This window comes from Saccopteryx bilineata, chromosome 9 (assembly GCF_036850765.1).
Source record: "Saccopteryx bilineata isolate mSacBil1 chromosome 9, mSacBil1_pri_phased_curated, whole genome shotgun sequence".
Taxonomy (NCBI): Eukaryota; Metazoa; Chordata; class Mammalia; order Chiroptera; family Emballonuridae; genus Saccopteryx; species Saccopteryx bilineata.
In genome coordinates, this window is record NC_089498.1 from 7237696 (window position 1) to 7256188 (window position 18493).

Below are 18493 nucleotides of genomic sequence, written 5' to 3' on the forward strand. Positions count from 1 at the left end.
ACATTTTCAGCTTGGGTTTTTCAGTACATAACCCCATAATAATTTCGGGAGCATATGGAGTGCTGAGTTGGAATAGCCCTGATATGTATGACTTAAAAGAGATTTAAGAGTCCTTACCAAGTTGTAATGTGTGGTCCAGATTAGGATTCTGTTTAAAACAAACCACCCAGCTTGACCACTGGATAGAGCATTGGAGTAGGATGCAGAGGACCCAGTTTTGAAACCCAGGTCACTGGCTTGAGCATGGGCTCACCAGCTTGAATGCGGGGTCACTGGCTTGAGCCCAAAGGTCACTCGCTCGAGCCCAAAGGTCACTCGCTCTGCTATAGCCCCCTAGTCAAGCACATATGAGAAAGCAATCAATTTACAGCTAAGGTGCCACAGAAGAATTGATGCTTCTCATCTCTCTCCCTTTCTGCCTGTCTGTCCCTATCTGTCCCTTTCTCTTTCTCTGTCTCTATCACAAAAAACAAACAAACACACAAAAAAACACCCAGGGGAAATTTTAAAACTATATTTATTGAGTAATTATAAATTTCTTTTTTTTTTTTTTTGCATTTTTCTGAATCTGGAAACAGGGAGAGACAGTCAGACAGACTCCCGCATGCGCCCGACCGGGATCCACCCGGCACGCCCACCATGGGGCGACGCTCTGCCCACCAGGGGGCGGTGCTCTGCCCATCCTGGGCGTCGCCATGTTGCGACCAGAGCCACTCTAGCGCCTGGAGCAGAGGCCACAGAGCCATGCCTAGCGCTTGGGCCATCTTTGCTCCAATGGAGCCTTGGCTGCGGGAGGGGAAGAGAGAGACAGAGAGGAAGGAGAGGGGAGGGGTGGAGAAACAGATGGGCGCTTCTCCTGTGTGCCCTGGCCGGGAATCGAACCCGGGTCCTCCGCACCCTAGGCCGACGCGAGTAATTATAAATTTCATACTAAATATTAAGGAAGTATTATGGCATTTCTTAGGGCTGACAATGGCATTGTAGTTGTTTTTTGCTTTTTTCCCCAGAGGTCTTATCTTTTATATATGACACAGTGAAACAGACATTTATTAATAAAATGATTAATATCTTAGATTTACTTAAAAATAATTTGGGAAGTTAGAGAGTGAACAGGGTATGGTTGAAGCAACATTGACACTGAGTTGATCATTATTGAAGGTGGATGATGAGACATGGTGGCTCATCCTCTTATTCCACCCATTTTGTTTATGTTTAATTCCATAAGTAAAAATAAATAGGTATCAGCCTTCAAAAGCGGAGATAATGGGAAAAGAAATAGCAACAACATTTTGGAACTTAGAAGCAAATAGATTCATGGTAACTGACTTAATCAACCAGAGAGAGCTGATTCTTCGGGCAGCAGCAGAAAAAGGCCCCAGGGCACTCATGTGCCGCCGGATAATCCGGAAGGTTCAGGAGTTTGTGGCATCAGGAACCTTGGAAAGGAAGTGTTAAAGGGAAAGAGCTTTGATTACAAGGGTTTAAAAGAGGGCTAGATCCTTGCCTGCTCTCTTCACAAAGAGTAGAAAGACAACCAAGAGAAGACAACTTTTTAAAACTATCATTACTATCTTCAAAGATATTTCAAATATATTTTGATTTTGAAAGAAAGATAAGGTGTTCTAGAAACATTCAAAGCACAAACAGATCCATTTTATTTTTATGTTTGATTTTTTTTTTTTTTTTAATTTTAAACAGACCTTTTAAATTGTAAGTTACATTGTAAGTAGCAGAAATGAAACAGTAAATATATAGGATTAACTGATGTATGTGAGATAATTTTGTTAGGGAAAAGTTTAAAAATACAGAAGAACATCTACTGGTTTTATTAGGAAAACATAAGTATGTATATTTTTGGATATGCACTGTTTAGTTTCCAAACCAACAAAGGTGAAGAGGACTGGAATGCAAAACAATGTTAACATAGAGCAAAACATAATTTAAGGTGGAAGGCAGCGATTGGTATTAAAAAAGACACTACATCATAAAAAAGACCAATCCATAAAAGAAGTACGAACTTGCATGTACCAAACAAAATAGTCTCAAAATATAAAGGCAAAATCCGTCATTATTTTCAGCAGCAAGGAAAAGATACATGAGGTAAGAACTGAAAGGAAGAATCCAAATAGCTTCAGTTGTAAATGAAAAATTGTAAGTGAAACAACAATTCAAGCGTCATTGAAAGGTAGTAGGAAGTGTATAGTTATACTGTAGATTTCTACATAGCAGTTAAAATGGATGAATTAAAGTCTCATGAATCACCAAGTATAAATCTCAAAAAAAAAAGAGTAGTCGGTAATCTGCAGAATTATGTGTATATTATAATGTCTCAAAAGCTAAATACTAATTATGTCTCCTATTTATACATATGAGTATGAATATGCATGTAATGCAGAGACTAATTCAGGTTAGTGATTCTCTCTGGGGAGGAAGGAGTGAAGTGGACTTCAAATATGTATTATTTCCTTCCATAAAACGGGCCAAATATAGGGTATGTTACCAATACAGTGGCCATCCTTTACTGTGTTTTTGAAATCTTTCACAACAAAAATGTCAGTGAAATAAAATGAACTTCGCTCTCTTAAACAGGAACCCACAAATGGCTAAACCTAAGCCAAACTATTAGTAAAATCAGTTCTGAAAATTCAGGCCAAAACTTACTATTTTGTAATTTGGGAAACAAAAGTAAAGCAGAGGAAAAGATTTGATCTTAAGGTTTTTACATTTGAAATAATCATGTGTTTTGGAACAAAAAGGAAATGAGAATCATTCATTTGATACAGAGGGATTAGAGGGCAAGGTTGTCTTAGTATGTGTGTGAAGTAATCATGTTGACCATCGTCTTGTGATTGAATCAGTACCAGTATCATCGATATTTTAAAGATCTCTGTATAGCCTGTCTATAGCCACGAGTCTCTAGAAATTTCTTACATGAAACAGAATCTTTCAAATTGCAGATCTTTATACAAATTATCCCTGATTTCACATGTCCTCCTCATTTTCACAGGCCTGTCAGCCCCTGTACCCAGGGGCCGGAAAGGGAAGAAAGTAAAGACCCAAACAAGCTCATTTGACATACAGAAAGCAGAGTGGCTTCGAAAATATAATCCTGAGCAGCTACTTCAAGATGAAGGCTACAAAAAACACATAAAACACCACTGTAATAAGTAGGTAGTGGGGTGTTTTTTAACACAGCTCATTAAAAGTTTATTTTTTCTGAATTTATTAATAACCTTAAAGCATGCTGATTTCGAATACAAAGACAGTGCGGTCTGGGACCAGTCTTGTTAGTCTTACTCTTCTGGGGCATACTTAGCAAATCATGCTACCTCCTGTCACTGTCTGCATCAACAGAGAGAGAGAGCTGGCTTCCAAGTGATCGCATTGTACCTTACCTGGATATTAAATAGTGGTGATTGTGAAGATTTTGGAGAAACCTGTTTTATATATATAGTAGTAATGAGATCTGTTTAATCAGAAGTGTTATAAAAATTCCACATCCAAATTCTTTTCTAATTGAAACCCCATGGATGGATTTGCTTTAATGGTTAATATCTTGGTGTCTTCTGACTTCTTTTCCCTCATCTTTAGGGTTTTGCTTCGTGTAAGAATGCTCTATTATCTGAAGCAAGAAGTCATTGGAAGTGAATGTCAGAAAGTATTTGATGGAGTTGACGCAAGGTAAAGAACTTGTTTGTGTTTCTCAGTAACACGATCAGACAGAAAGCTGTAGAGCTGGCCTGACCAGGTGGTGGTGCAGTGGATAGAGCGTCGGACTGGGATGCGGAAGACCCAGGTTCGAGACCCCGAGGTCGCCAGCTTGAGCGCGGGTTCATCTGGTTTGAGCAAAAGTTCACCAGCTTGAGCCCAAGGTCGCTGGCTTGAGCAAGAGGTTACTCTGTCTGCTGAAGGCCCACGGTCAAGGCACATATGAGAAAGCAATCAATGAACAACTAAGGTGTTGCAACGAGCAACGAAAAACTAATGATTGATGCTTCTCATCTCTCCGTTCCTGTCTGTCTGTCCCTGTCTATCCCTCTTTCTGATTCTCTCTCTGTCTCTGTAAAGAAAAAGGAAAGAAAACTGTAAAGCTGTCTAAGTGGCTCTGTCAGCCAGTGAAATTCAAAAGAAGAAAAATCCACCAAACTTAAAGAATGAACCCTTACCAATTTGTTACCTTCTATGAGTCTCACCTTTGCCTTTGTAACTAAAAGTTTAACATAGTAGCAATAAAAACTACAGCAGTGTAGCCTGACCTGTGGTGGCGCAGTGGATAAAGCGTCAACCTCGAATGCTGAGGTTGCCGGTTCGAAACCTGCACTTGTCTGGTCAAGGCACATATGGGAGTTGATGCTTCCTGCTCCTCCCCCCTTTCTCTCTCTCTCTTTCTCTCTCTCCTTTCTAAAATGAATAAATAAAAAAAGAAAGAAAGAAAAGGAAAGGAAAAACTACAGCAGTGTAGTGGCTTCCTGCCCCCAAATCTGGAACGGAACCTGTCTGAACTAATTCTTCTCTCTGGTTGCAGTGGAAGAAGGTCAGATTGGCTGACCTGTATGTCCACATGTGATCCATCCACTGCCCTGGCCTCTCGGTCCCTCCCCCTGTATCTCCAGTCCTTGCTCCCCCACCACTGCCGCACACGTGCACGGAGTGCGCTTCACCTTGCCGGCCTCCATAACAGCTTTACTTCTGGAAGCTCGACCGTTGTTTCCTTCCTCCCAGCGCGCTTGACTCAGGCTCTTCCCTGCTTTGCTAACTTCACCTCAGTGTCTTCCAGCTTATCCCTTACTCTTTGTCTGTCCCCACTTTCACACCCCTCTCCTTGCTACTCAGCCTGTCCTCTGTTGTCCCACAGTCTGGCCCTAAGATCTGAGCCTATTTAAAAACAAACAAAGAACTGTAATCCTTTCCAAGCTAGGCAAAATTCTGCCTCCTCTTTGACTTGTTTGTGATCATTCATGATGCCATGTTGTCATTTTTTTTAAGTGACATTGATGTTTGGGTCCCAGAACCAGACCACTCTGAAGTTCCTGCTGATTGGTGGGATTTTGATGCTGATAAGTCTCTCCTTATTGGAGTGTTTAAACATGGTAAGGAAAAGGAAAGTCGGTGGACTCTTTTTCTGTGTATGAGGTTATTCAACTAGTTCTGTTCATTGATTTCCATTCACATTCATATATTTCCATAACGTATGTTATTATATATTATATAAACCCTACACTACCAAATTTGTCTATCAGTCACTACATTTCCTCTTGAAAAGACTGCCCCTCTCGGACATAAGTCTCACACAACTTCGCTTCTCAGGAAGAGTTCTTGTGTGGGGTGTTTGATCAACCTCTCTGTTTCATTTTAACAGATAAATTTAATCTAAATTTTCAAATATTTATTTCATCAGGTCATACATATGAATATAATATTTGTGATCATTTCTAGAAGATGTATAATTTTCATATACAGTCCCTTTAGCCCAGTACCATCACTCATCCATCACAGGTGAGGGGTGATTGTATTTATACTTATACATCTTTCTTTTATCCTTTTTACTTTGGTCGCTGGTGATCACTCCAGGTTATGAGAAATACAACACTATCCGAGCGGACCCTGCGCTGTGCTTCTTGGAGAGGGTGGGGAAGCCCGATGAGAAGGCGGTGGCTGCAGAGCAGAGGGCGAACGACTACATGGACGGGTACGTGCCCTCGGTCGGGGCCCTCGCGTCGCTGTCCGCATCGGTGCGTTCTGTGTGTCCAACAGCATAGGATCAAGGAAGAGTCTGGACCTGCCCTACAACCTTTCTTTTGATGAGTCCTGTTAATGGAGTGACATTGACAAATCAGGGTACATATGTTCAGAGAAAACATCTCTAGGTTATTTTGACATTTGATTATGCTGCATTCCCATCACCCAAAGTCCAATTGTCTTCCGTCACCTTCTAACTGGTTTTCTTTGTGCCCCTCCCCTCCTCCCCACCCTGTAACCCCCACAATCTTGTCCATGTCTCTGAGTCTCATTTGTATGTCCCACCTATGTATGGAATCATATAGTTCTTAGTTTTTTCTGATTTACTTATTTTGCTCAGTATAATGTTATCAAGGTCCATCCATGTTGTTGTAAATGATCAGATGTCATCATTTCTTATGGCTGAGTAGTATTCCATAGTATATATATACCAAAGCTTTTTAATCCACTCGTCCACTGACGGACACTTGGGCTGTTTCCAGATCTTCGCTATTGTGAACAATGCTGCCATAAAAACATGGGAGTGCATTTCTTCTTTTCAAACAGTGCTATGGTGTTCTTGGGGTATATTCCTGAAAGTGGTATAGCTGGGTCAAAAGGCAGTTCGATTTTTAATTTCTTGAGGAATCTCCATACTGTTTTCCACAGTGGCTACACCAGCCTACATTCCCACCAGTAGTGCAGGAGGGTTCCCTTTTCTCTACATCCTCGCCAGCACTTATTCTGTGTTGTTTTGTTGATGAGCGCCATTCTGACTGGTGTGAGGTGATATCTCATTGTGGTTTTAATTTTCGTTTCTCTAATGATTAGTGATGTTGAGCATTTTTTCATATACTATTGGCCATCTGTATGTCCTCTTTGGAGAAGTATCTATTCGTATAGTCATGGCCACTAAGGCCATAAAGTTTTAGGGGCATAATTGGGAAGAGAGCTGCAATTGAAGAGAACTATAATGTTGTTCATTATACCAGTGATAAGGTCTTTATTATCTTACCAAAAGGAGAAAGTAAGAGACTATGTTAAGGTTAATAATGCCACATTTAAAAGTGAACAGAAGAGTGTGAATAAATTAAAACTAGATTTTTTCTCTTTTGCCATATGGCAGTTTTTATGCTACGGCTTTGTTTTCCCTTGCTGAAGAACAGAGACTTCAGTCTGACTTTTAAGACACACTAATAAGCTCTTCTCAAAGGACTCCAGTTGTTCGTCATGTCAAGAGAAATTTAAGTATAATTATTACTGCATCTCTCTGTATTTTAACAGGGACGTGGAAGACCCAGAATACAAGCCTGCTCCTGCTGTCTTTAAAGATGATATAGAGGTATGCTCGGGATTCCACTTTAAATCCTCAGTTTTAGTTATTCTATGGTTTCTTTTTTGTACTTTTTCTTCACATTTTTTTATTACACTTAATTTTGACCCTCAGAAGAGTAGCGATGAACTTAGGTTGCAGATGCCATAAAAACAGTCATTCAGTGGCGCAGTGGATAGAGTGTCAGACTGGGATGCGAAGGATACTGGTTCAAAACCCTGAGTTCACTGGCTTGAGTTCAGGCTCATCCAGCTTGAGCGCTGGGTCGCTGGCTTGAGCATGGGATCATAGACATGAGGTTGAGCCCAAAGGTGGCTGGCTTGAGGCCAAGATCGCTGGTGTGAGCAAGGGGTCACTCGCTCTGCTGTAGCCCCTGGTCAAGGCACATATGAAAAGTAATCAATGAACAACTAAGGAGACTAAGGAGCCGCAACAAAGAACTAATGCTTCTCATCTCTCCCTTCCTGTCTCTTTGTTCCTATCTTTCTCTCTCTCTCTCTGTCTCTCTCTCTCTGTCACAAAAGAAAAAGAAACACCCTGGTGAAACTATAGATACATCAAACAAAGAGAAGATGTTGAAATCAACCAGAGAAAAAAGAACCACCTACAAAGGGATGATATTTCTAAGCTTAGGCTTTTCTAAAACAATACAAACTAGTAATCATTGGAATAAAATTACCAAAGTTATAATTATGTGAAGTTTATAATAATGTTGAGGTAACCTAATTGAAGATGCTCTGTTGACAGGTAAAATTAGGTATATAGTACAAGCAAACTGCAAGATTGAAAAAGAGAAGATTTGAAGGTTTTCTAAAAACCAAATATGACAATGAACAAATTATGTGAGGGTTGATATAAGAACAATAAAAAAAAGTTGTAAATAAAATCTGTGGTATATTTACAGTTAGTGGAAGTGGGGAGGAAAAGAAACTGACTTAAATCTAATCATAGAAAAGGAAATAGTTTTAGTAATGTCTAAATGTCAGACAGTAGAGAAATAGGAAAAGGTGAGAATTAAGAACACTATTATTTTTATTTTTGCTAAATGAATCATTAAAAGTTCTATTATAAAGAAGTTTGATTCTTATATGTATATTACCTTGTGACCATTTCTGTTTTCTTTTAAAAGGATGATGTTTCCTCACCTGGAGATCTTGTTATAGCAGATGGAGGTAAGTTGCTTTTAATTTTTTATTTATTATTGTAAATTAGCAGTCTCATGATACCATGAGATCAAAAACTAATACATTTTCATAATGCCTCAAGTGTATGTGAAATTTTTGTTGAAGACAGTATAATCTTTATTGGACATACTAGGTGATTGGAGTTTAACAATATTTTTTTTTAAATTATAATTTTATTTTTTTAATGGAACGACATCAATAAACCAGGTTACATATATTCAAAGATCAACAAGTCCAGGTTATCTTGTCTTTCAGTTATGTTGCATACCCATCACCCAAAGTCAGATTGTCCTCTGTCACCTTCTATCTAGTTTTCTTTGTGCCCCTCCCCCTCCCTTTCCCTCTCCCTTTCCCCCCTCCCCCCCGTAACCACCACACTCTTATCAATGTCTCTTAGTTTCACCTTTATGTCCCACCTACGTATGGAATAATGCAATTCCTGGTTTTTTCTGATTTACTTATTTCACTTGGTATAATTTAACAATATTTTTAATGGAAAATCTTTATGCAGTGACCTGAGTTTTTAGAGAATAGAAGCTAATATTTTTATGGCTTATTAAACTTTTTTTTTTCTTTTCTTTTACAGTCAGAGAGAGGGATAGATAGGGACAGACAGACAGGAACAAAGAGAGATGAGAAGCATCAAACATCAGTTTTTTTTTTTGTGACACTTTAGTTGTTCATTGATTGCTTTCTCATATGTGCCTTGACCGTGGGCCTTCAGTAGACTGAGTAACCCCTTGCTCCAGCCAGCGACCTTGGGCCCAAGCTGATGAGCTTTGCTCAAACCAGATGACCCTGCACTCAAGCTGGTGACCTTGGGGTCTCGAACTTGGGTCCTCCGCATCCCAATCCGACGCTCTATCCACTGCGCCACCACCTGGTCAGGCTATTAAACTTCTATATGAGATTTCATCATTAAAGTGTTAATCATTCATTCATTCAACTTGTTGTTAGTCCTGTATGTACATTAGGGACCATTCTTATTCATTCGGTTTCTATGAAGCTTTTCCGTGCAGGGTCTCCTCCTTTGTGATACCAACATGGAAGAACACTGTCACTCACACACACTCCTTACCTCCTGGGAACCAGAGGGAGTCGGGCCTCACCCCTCTGTGGTTCCCCTGGGAACGAAGGAGTAGATCTTCTCAGCCTGAATAGTTACTGCTTGATTGTGGTGTATATAAGTATAATATTATGCCCTGGAAATAGACAGTTAGATCGTTTATTATATTGGGTATATAACAGCTTAGAAGTTGCAGCATTGTCACATTGAATTTCTAAAAATATAAGTTCCTCCTAATGACTTCTAAAATGTCTTGATTTCAATCGGATTAAGATAAAGTTAATACTGAATGGGTCAGTTAGAAGAGTTCACAGTATTCTTCTTCTCATGGGTTTCAGGCATTGGGGCCTCACCAGCCTGTAAGATATATTACACCTGGTGATGCAAGAGGTGTCTTTTCTGTGCAAGTCCACTTCTCTTACATGGATGACATTGTGGCTCTTTATTCCACTGTGACCTACTTACTTTATTTTGCTCTTAAACTTTGTTGTCATGTTTTCTTGTCCTTTGAATTTAGAGAGAGGAAGGGAGAAGAGGGGGGAAGGCTGAGAGAGAAAGAGAGAGAGAAGCACCAGTGTGCCACCAGCCAGGGCTGTTGTAATGTTTCTGGAGATGTAGCTGAAACTTCGGTGATGAGAGATTTGGTTTGTTTTAGTTTTTCACATAGTCAGATTGAAAGAAGAAAATTTTAAAATAGGAACATTTTGCTCCTTCTGTAAGCTTCATTACAGTATGTTTAGTTTTGTTTTTAATTTTGTTTCTTAGTTTTTTTCTATTGACATGAGTTTCTTTACATATAGATGGTCAGCTGATGGAGGGCGATAAGGTTTATTGGCCGACTCAGTCGGCTCTCACCACCCGTTTGAGGCGTCTCATCACTGCGTATCAGCGTACGAACAAGAACAGACAGAGTCAGCAAATCCAGCCTGCTTTCTCAGTGCCTGCCAGTGTGATGCAGCCTCTCTATGAAGAAGCCACGCTCAATCCTAAGGTGGCAGCCAAGATAGAAAGACAGCAAAGGTAAGACAATTAATGGCACGAAATAGTTAATATGTAGTATCTACATATAGTTCATTCCGAAGGCTGTTAGGGTGTCATTAATCACTTTGTGAAAAGCATATACTGGTAGAGAAGTTGGTCAAAAAATGCTTTATGCATATATACACGTGTGCATAAGTTTTACAAATATGATAAAACTAATAAAGATGATTGGACTTTGTGATTACTAGCCAGACTTCTCAGTTAATCATTCTTTTGTCATATCCATAGAGTTTGATATGAAAAAAAAATGAAGGTGCAGAGCAAGCTCATCAATTAGCAATGGAACTTTAAAATTACATCAGTTCCATTCTATCTTATTTTACACTGTGACTTTTATGAAATATTAGAAACTGTGAAAGATAAGTCCATCTGTGCTTTATACGTAGGAAGAACCCTTGGAACTACTATGTCAACGGGAAACAAATGGTAGTAGAACTTAAGAACCCTGTTAAAAAAAGAGGCAAGCTTCTCCCATCCTAAAAGCTTGAACTACTTAAAATGGACCGTTTGCAGTAGAAACTAGCAGTGTTCAGCAATAACCTGGCCTCTTTGCTAAACCCGTTCTTTGGATGTTCTTTGGGAGACACGTCCTTGTAATCATTATTCACTTAGTTTGAAACTTTGCTTTTAGCTATTCTAGACATAACCTTCAAATACTACTATCTCTGTAAGTGAATTTCTACTACTACCTTTGTAACTGTTTCAGTTATCTATCATTGATTAACAACCCACCCCAAAATGTGCTGACTTCAAACATCATCCGTTTTTTATTTCTCGTATTTCAGTGGATTGACAGGTGGTTCCGCTCCCCATGGTGTTAGCTGGCAGGTCCAGAGTGGCCTGCCCCGTGGCTGGCAGAGGGTGCTGGCTGCCGCTGGGAGCTCAGAACCTGGGAGGAGAGGGAGCCTTCCTAGTGGCAAAAGCAGAAGCTGCAGATTTCCTAAGGCCTAGCCTGAGCAGTCACAAAGTGTCACTTCTGCCACTTAACTGTTGGTCAAAAAGAGTCAGGCTTCTCAGTGGGGAGACTGGCAAAGAGTCTTTGGCCATCTTGACTGCATCCCGTTCATTTTCCCTCAGTCTGTGGGACCTGGATTCATCTCCCTAAGATAGTGGTTATATGATGGCGTTCGGTGACTCCTTACTCGACTCTTGAGCCTCAGCTGAAGAGGCTCATCTCTTCCATTTAGGCATCAGTGTGCGGTTCTGATTTTATCCACTGCCGGGCCGTTCTCTCGGCCGGAATGTCCTCCTCATTCCCGACTCAGCACCTGCGCTGTTGTCCCCGTCCCCGGGGACGGTTCCTCTTGCCCACTCTCGTCCATACCTCGTCTGCCCTTCAGAGCTCACCAGTTCAAACCTTTTCTAGTTTTTTAATCAACCAGTTTAGCTGTTTTCTGTACTCCTGTAGCACTTATTTAAATAAGCTACTCATTTGTCACAATAAAATAAGATATTGGGATGACATTTATCTTTTCCTTTCTCTCTCTGCCCAAGTTGTAAATTGTTTGAAGGTAGGCACAATGACTTTATTATTTTTTGGTGACCTGTGTAATTCAATTCATTCTTTTTTCTTTCATTTCTACTTTATCACTCAGGTGCAGGGTTCATATGGTTTGATTGGTTTCCCAGACTGACAGCCTTTACGTCATCAGTACATTAGTCTTCTTTTTTTTTTTTTTTTTTTTTCATTTTTCTGAAGCTGGAAACAGGGAGAGACAGACAGACTCCCGCATGCGCCCGACCGGGATCCACCCGGCACGCCCACCAGGGGCGACGCTCTGCCCACCAGGGAGCGATGCTCTGCCCCTCCTGGGCGTCGCCATGTTGCGACCAGAGCCACTCTAGCGCCTGGGGCAGAGGCCACAGAGCCATCCCCAGCGCCCGGGCCATCTTTGCTCCAATGGAGCCTTGGCTGCGGGAGGGGAAGAGAGAGACAGAGAGGGAAAGCACGGCAGAGGGGTGGAGAAGCAAATGGGCGCTTCTCCTGTGTGCCCTGGCCGGGAATCGAACCCGGGTCCTCCGCACGCTAGGCCGACGCTCTACCGCTGAGCCAACCGGCCAGGGCCCACATTAGTCTTCTTAATGCATGCTGTGATTAAAAAAGAAAAACCGCCTGTTAATGTTTTTCAAAGGACTTTCTCATACACTTTTTCTAATTCACCTACCAGTTGTGTGAGTTAAATATTATCCTCTTAAGTATCTTGAAGGGCTTTTCACTGAATAGAGACTATTTTTAGCCAAGCATTCAAAGTATTTCTTAATCTGACCTCAGCCCTCTCTCCCAGTGTCCCCATTATGAGCCATCTCCTTGCCCATCTGGTCTCACCAGCCCTCCCCAAATGTAGACTTCTTCCTGCTTTGCTTATTCTGTTCCCTCATCCTAACATGCCTTTCGTAATCTGGGCCTGTTCCATCTTAAATGCCACTCTCTGGTCCCTTTCCTGGTTACTCAGGTCTGAACCGATCCTTTCTTCTTCTGTTCTCTCCTAAGTCTTGGTTTCTGAAACTCCAGCGGCTCTAAAATACTACCTTATAAATATTTTGGAAATGTTTTATCCTTTTCCTGAAGGTAGGGTCAGCATGTCTCGTGTAAGATTGTAACATGTATATTTTCTCACGTAGTAAATATGTGGAAAACGATTACCATCTGGAGGAAAAGGAGCATGGTTGGGCGCATGGGTCAGTTGGATTTTTAAAATGCATTTACAAGGCAGTGCCCCTGATTTAGTCCTTTGAAGTGTTAGGTAGTTGCAGTGTTTTACATGTTTATTGCAGTCATTGTATTCAGCATTAATAAATGTTTATTTCAGTAACCAGTATGGCTTTTTCTTTAATCTGGTTCAAAATAGATGGACAAGAAGAGAAGAAGCTGATTTTTACAGAGTTGTTTCTACATTTGGAGTGGTATTTGATCACAACAGAGGCCAGTTTGATTGGACAAAATTTAGAGCTATGGCTAGGCTACATAAGAAAACTGATGACAGTTTGGAGAAATATTTGTATGCATTCATGTCTATGTGTCGGAGGGTTTGCCGTCTTCCTTCCAAAGAAGGTATGTGTGACATTTCTTTTTTCCTTGTCCTGGTCAAAGAAGCAAAATCATGAAAATTCAGATATTTTCTGTTTTGTTTAATTGTATTTCTTTTTAAAAATTTTAAATTGAATATATAGGTTGGACATTGGTTAATAAAATCAGAAATTTTCAATACTGTCTAATTCAACATACCAGCAATTTTTCAGAACTGTAAAGAAACTATGATTTAAGTATGTTGAGGGGTTTATAACTGAATAGACTATTTTTAGCATGGTTCTGTTTAAATGAATAATGAGGTCCAAGCAACTTAATGAGTTTCTGTGTCCTAACAATCTAGTAATTGTTTGAAAACACAGTGTAAGTTGAATGAATATAATTATAAACTTATTTTTAAATAACCATAGTTACTGGTGGGCGGAGTGCACGTGCATCTTCTCGCGTCTTGGAAATGGAATGTATACTCCCCGGCCGAATGGCTCTGTTGGTTAGGGCATCCTCCGAAAGCACAGAGGTGGCCGGTTCAATCCCCGGCTGGGGCACACATAGGAACAGTTCTGTGTTCCTCTCTGTCTCTCTCTCTCTCTCTAAAATCAATAAAATAAACATTTAAAAAAAAGAGCAATGGATACTCTCACTCTTTGTTTCATATTAATTTATATTTTTGCATAGTCTGTGATTACTTTTTAACTTTTTATTTTGAACTACTTTAGACTTTCAGAAAAGTTGCTAAAACCATTCAGGGAGTTTCCATATATCCTCGCTTTGCCGTATCTCTGCTCACAAATCTCATATATGACCTCATCAAGAATAGATATACATGTTAAAGTTGAATTGTCTAAAGCTAGTAGTTCACATGGTATTTAACAAATGTCCTTGTATTTCCTTCAGAATTTTTTTTTTTAATTTTTGCATTTATTTGAGAGAGAGGTAGGGAATGGGGGGAGAGAGAGAGAGTAGCATCCACTCATTCCACTCAGTTGTTCCACTTAGTTGGGCACTCACTGGTTGCTTCTCATGTGTGCCGTGACTGGCGACAGAACCCAAGACCTCGGGCATCCTGGGCCAACACTATCCATCAAGCTATCCAGCCCCAGCCTCCCTCAAATTTTAAGAAAGCCTTTGGTGTCCTTGTGAGTTCGCTGCAATGCCTTGTGTTATGTTGTGCTGTTAGAGATATGGGTTTTAGTTTGTCTGTGGGCCATGATTTAGCAGTTTTAATTTATATGTGAGCTCAAGTAAGTTTTTCTCTTTGAGCCAATAATAGGAAGACATGGTTTCAGGAGAATTTCTTAAACGTAAATTCCTATTTATATTGACACACTCCTAAAAATTTATAATGGTTACTTACTTTGTGTAGATCCAGTGTTATATTTTTTGTTTTATGATTTTTAGTACTTTTTAAAACTTACGTTCTCATTTAAAAATATTAAAAAGAAATCGTAAAACCTACACAATGATGTTGAGTGGCGGTACATTTTAGATGTTGCATTGTTTTCGATCTATAATAAAGTATTTTTAAGGTGAATATTTTTGTTTTGTTTCCATGTAGAATTGGTGGATCCAAATATTTTTATCCAGCCAATCACAGAAGAGCGGGCCTCTCGGACTTTGTATCGCATTGAGCTGCTCAGGAAAGTGAGGGAGCAGGCCCTCCGCCACCCGCAGCTGTCAGAACGCTTGAAGCTTTGCCACCCGAATCCGGACTTGCCAGTCTGGTGGGAGTGCGGGTCTCACGACAAGGACTTGCTCATTGGAGCCGCCAAACACGGGGTGAGCCGGACAGACTACCACATCCTCCGCGACCCCGAGCTCTCGTTCATGGCGGCGCAGCGGAGCTACAGCCAGAGCCAGGTGGCTCGCTCGAGGACGGCCACCCCGCTGCTACAGCAGTACCGGGCGGCGCTCTCTGCCTCTCCTCTGCCCTCTCTGCCCCGGCTCCTGGATGCCAAAGGCGTTCCTCTAGAGGACGTGAAGGTGAAAAGCGAACACCTCAAAGAGGAGCCTCAGTCTTCCGAGGAGGAGTCCATGTCTTCGGAGGAAACCCGGCCACTCATCAAGTCTGAGCCTGTGAGCCCGAAGAATGGCGTTTTCCCACCGGCCGCCGGAGACCCGAAACCGGGCGGCAGAGGCGAGGCTGACAGGCGCATGGTCGCAGCCAGAACGGAGCCCCTGACTCCGAACCCTGCGTGTCACAAGCAGCGCGTCCACAAAAGACGGTCGGGGTCGAGTTCGGACTCCGATTCGGATTCCGAGAGGTCCTCCTGTTCTTCCAGATCCTCGTCTTCCTCCTCCACCTCCTCCTCCTGCTCCCACTCCCGGTCCGGCTCCAGCTCTTCTTCGTCCTCCTCTTGTTCCTCAGCATCCTCCTCCTCCTCCTCCTCCTCGTCGTCCTCCTCCTCCTCCTCCTCGTCGGAAGGAAGTGACAGTGAAGAGGAGGAGGGCCAAAAGCGAGGTATCTCCGAGAAGCGCTGTTGCTATTTTACAAGATTACGAGTGAGATAGGAAAGGATTGGTCCCATAACTTAAGCTTGTTTAGAACTGTTGGCTTCAATTTTATGTGTACAGCTTTCCTTGGGCGCTGCCTGAAAGGCAGTACAGTGGCTGTACCCATCTCCAAAGCGGCAGCTGTCAAGGCACTGCCCGATGAGCTCATCAAACGGGAGTGAGAGATTTTACACAGTCATTTTATGTCTTTGTGCTTGCCTTAAATTTAGTATTTTATTTTGACAGTTGATCAGTGAACAAATGAAGGTAATATTCTGTCTGAGCCACCAAGATTGTTTGATCAACCAATAAGAGTGTCACAGGCCTTGCTTGGCAGCCATTGACTCAGAAGGGTACAGGGCAGGGACTGCAGCTCGGCAGCCGAGGTGGGGGTGGTCCTCTGCAAGCGACCTTGCAGCAGTCCGATTCAGTCACAAGTACGTGCGTTAGCCTCCAGCGGGCACAGTGTACACGCTGGCTTACAGGGACCGGCTCTCCCATAACAACCTGGTGGGCGTACGTTTCAGGTCACCACAGGGGACATGCCCAGTTTATAGAAGTTCTCTGCATAGAGAGTCTCACTACCCCCATCTGGTATTTATACTCCTCACAGTCTGTCCATCAGGGAACACACCTAGAAAGTTAACCGAGAGGCACATATTTATGCATAAAAAGGATGGTCTTTTAACCTTTTGTCCTCAAACTTCTTATTGTCATTTAGTTTGCCTTTATGCTGATTTTTAAAATAATGGGTATTCTATTTTAGGTGAATTTTTCCTTTTTTTTTTTTTTTTTTTTACCATTTTTTACTTCTTATTTTTAAATATATCCGAATAATTATATGAGATTTGAAGTATATGTGAAACTGTGTTATGTAGTCTTTTTAAAGTTGTAATTGTTCTTAGCAGAAGGTGCCCCTCACATGAAAGCCTATGACGAAGAGAGCGTTGCCTCACTGAGCACGACCCAGGACGAGACCCAGGACAGCTTCCCGATGAACAACGGGACACCGGACCCGGCCTACCTCTTGCCAGGTGGATATATACTGGCAGCTTCCTACTGGCCAAAGGTAAATGAACATTTTTTTTGTTGAAATAGGTCATTTTTGGAGTATTTTTTCATATTGATTCACTACATAGAAAAACAGGTAACTATAAAGTATAGGATAAACATTTTGTTTGGTGTTGGCATTAAAAAGAACAATTATTACTGTCAAGTAAATTAGACCTACATAAATATGTATGTTTCTCAACCCAACCTTAGAACATTTAGAGTAAAAGATATTGCTTATGTTCATAAACAAATTAACATTCAAATGCTTTGTTATGATATCAGTGCTTTCAACTGAGTCTCCTTGGAAAAATCATAGCAAGTTGTGACTCCAGGGGGAAAGGTCATTTAGGCACATGTGTGTTCGGTGGTGGGAGTTCTGACTGCATTATACAACTCTTCTGTATATGACTAGACTGGGACAAGACTGTTTACCTTTAGGAATGAAATGGAAAAATGGGGGGATGGAGAACTCAAAACTTTCTTATGTACTTCTTCTGTGTTTGAATTTTTTACAAGGAACCTGTGACTTTTGTAATTACAAAAACAAAAGTTATAAAAAAGTTTCTTTGTAATGTAATATTTTTAAGCTTTACTTGTACTTGAATAATTTCTTATAGAATGCAATATGTGTGTGAGAATATGCCTGCATACTAAATGCACATATATTCTTTGGGTGAGAGCCATCCAGGCAGGGACCCACGTGGTCTCCAAAGGTCTGGCCTAATTATTAAATTACACTTCGATGTGGTGTGCTTTTCCAGGACCGTGTGATGATCAACCGGTTGGACAGTATTTGTCAAACAGTTCTGAAAGGGAAGTGGCCTTCAGCTAGAAGAAGTTATGATGCCAACACAGTGGCTTCTTTCTATACCACAAAGCTGCTGGACAGCCCCGGGGCGGCCACAGACCGCAGCGAGCCCCGGGTGCCCACTCCTCCGGGGGCCAGCGTGAGAGAAGAGCACGAGCAGTCGGCACAGATGTCAAAGGTGAAGAAGCATGTACGAGAAAAGGAGTTTACAGTGAAAATCAAAGACGTATGTTTATTTTTATTGCCCTAGGGCCTGGTTGCGATTGTGGTGTGCAGCATGCTTTTCCTGCAAACGGCTGCCTGCTCCTACTCTTACTTCCTTCACACCCTTGTTTCCTGGTGTTCGGATAATTTTCCTTTTGGTATCCAGGTTATTACACTTGAATGTCCTACTAGAGGGATCATCGTTAAGTATATTTCTCTACCTATACTTCTGAAAATAGTCTCTCTCCTGATCAAGACGCTTTCTTAAACAGTCTGACAACTTCTAATTGTTTGGGTTCTTCTGTATAACTTTCAATGGTATGTCAGTACACTTTCTGTTTTAAACATTTAGCATGCCTTGTTTTCAGTATCCTTTCATTTTTCTATATGATCTTTTGAAGCGAAATGATTACCTAGTGTCTTAAACAAGGGTAATGTTCTCTAAAATGTCATTTGAATAATGTACATAGAGGCGTATGTCCAAAGCTGAAAGTGTTATGTGAAAACACAGCTCATGTGAAAAAGTTTGTTTTGCTCATACAAGCACCTGGGTTTCTTTCTCATGTAA

At 41.2% G+C, this 18493-nt stretch overlaps 1 protein-coding gene across 12 annotated transcripts in view; it reads left to right on the forward strand.

The window, feature by feature from the left end:
- The window catches only part of CHD9 (chromodomain helicase DNA binding protein 9), a 173477-nt gene that overhangs the window by 140385 nt on the left and 14599 nt on the right, over window positions 1-18493 (forward strand). For 8 of the 12 annotated variants that reach the window (XM_066242904.1, XM_066242906.1, XM_066242903.1 and 5 more), the window contains 11 exons: window positions 3008-3167; window positions 3592-3681; window positions 4987-5090; window positions 5572-5689; window positions 7003-7060; window positions 8181-8223; window positions 10102-10321; window positions 13192-13394; window positions 14926-15828; window positions 16766-16929; window positions 17675-17947. In XM_066242904.1, coding sequence (XP_066099001.1) covers window positions 3008-3167; window positions 3592-3681; window positions 4987-5090; window positions 5572-5689; window positions 7003-7060; window positions 8181-8223; window positions 10102-10321; window positions 13192-13394; window positions 14926-15828; window positions 16766-16929; window positions 17675-17947 — 2336 coding nt within the window. The remainder of the gene's footprint in view (window positions 1-3007; window positions 3168-3591; window positions 3682-4986; window positions 5091-5571; window positions 5690-7002; window positions 7061-8180; window positions 8224-10101; window positions 10322-13191; window positions 13395-14925; window positions 15829-16765; window positions 16930-17674; window positions 17948-18493) is intronic. The other 4 variants (XM_066242909.1, XM_066242914.1, XM_066242908.1 and 1 more) reach the window with 3 other exon arrangements.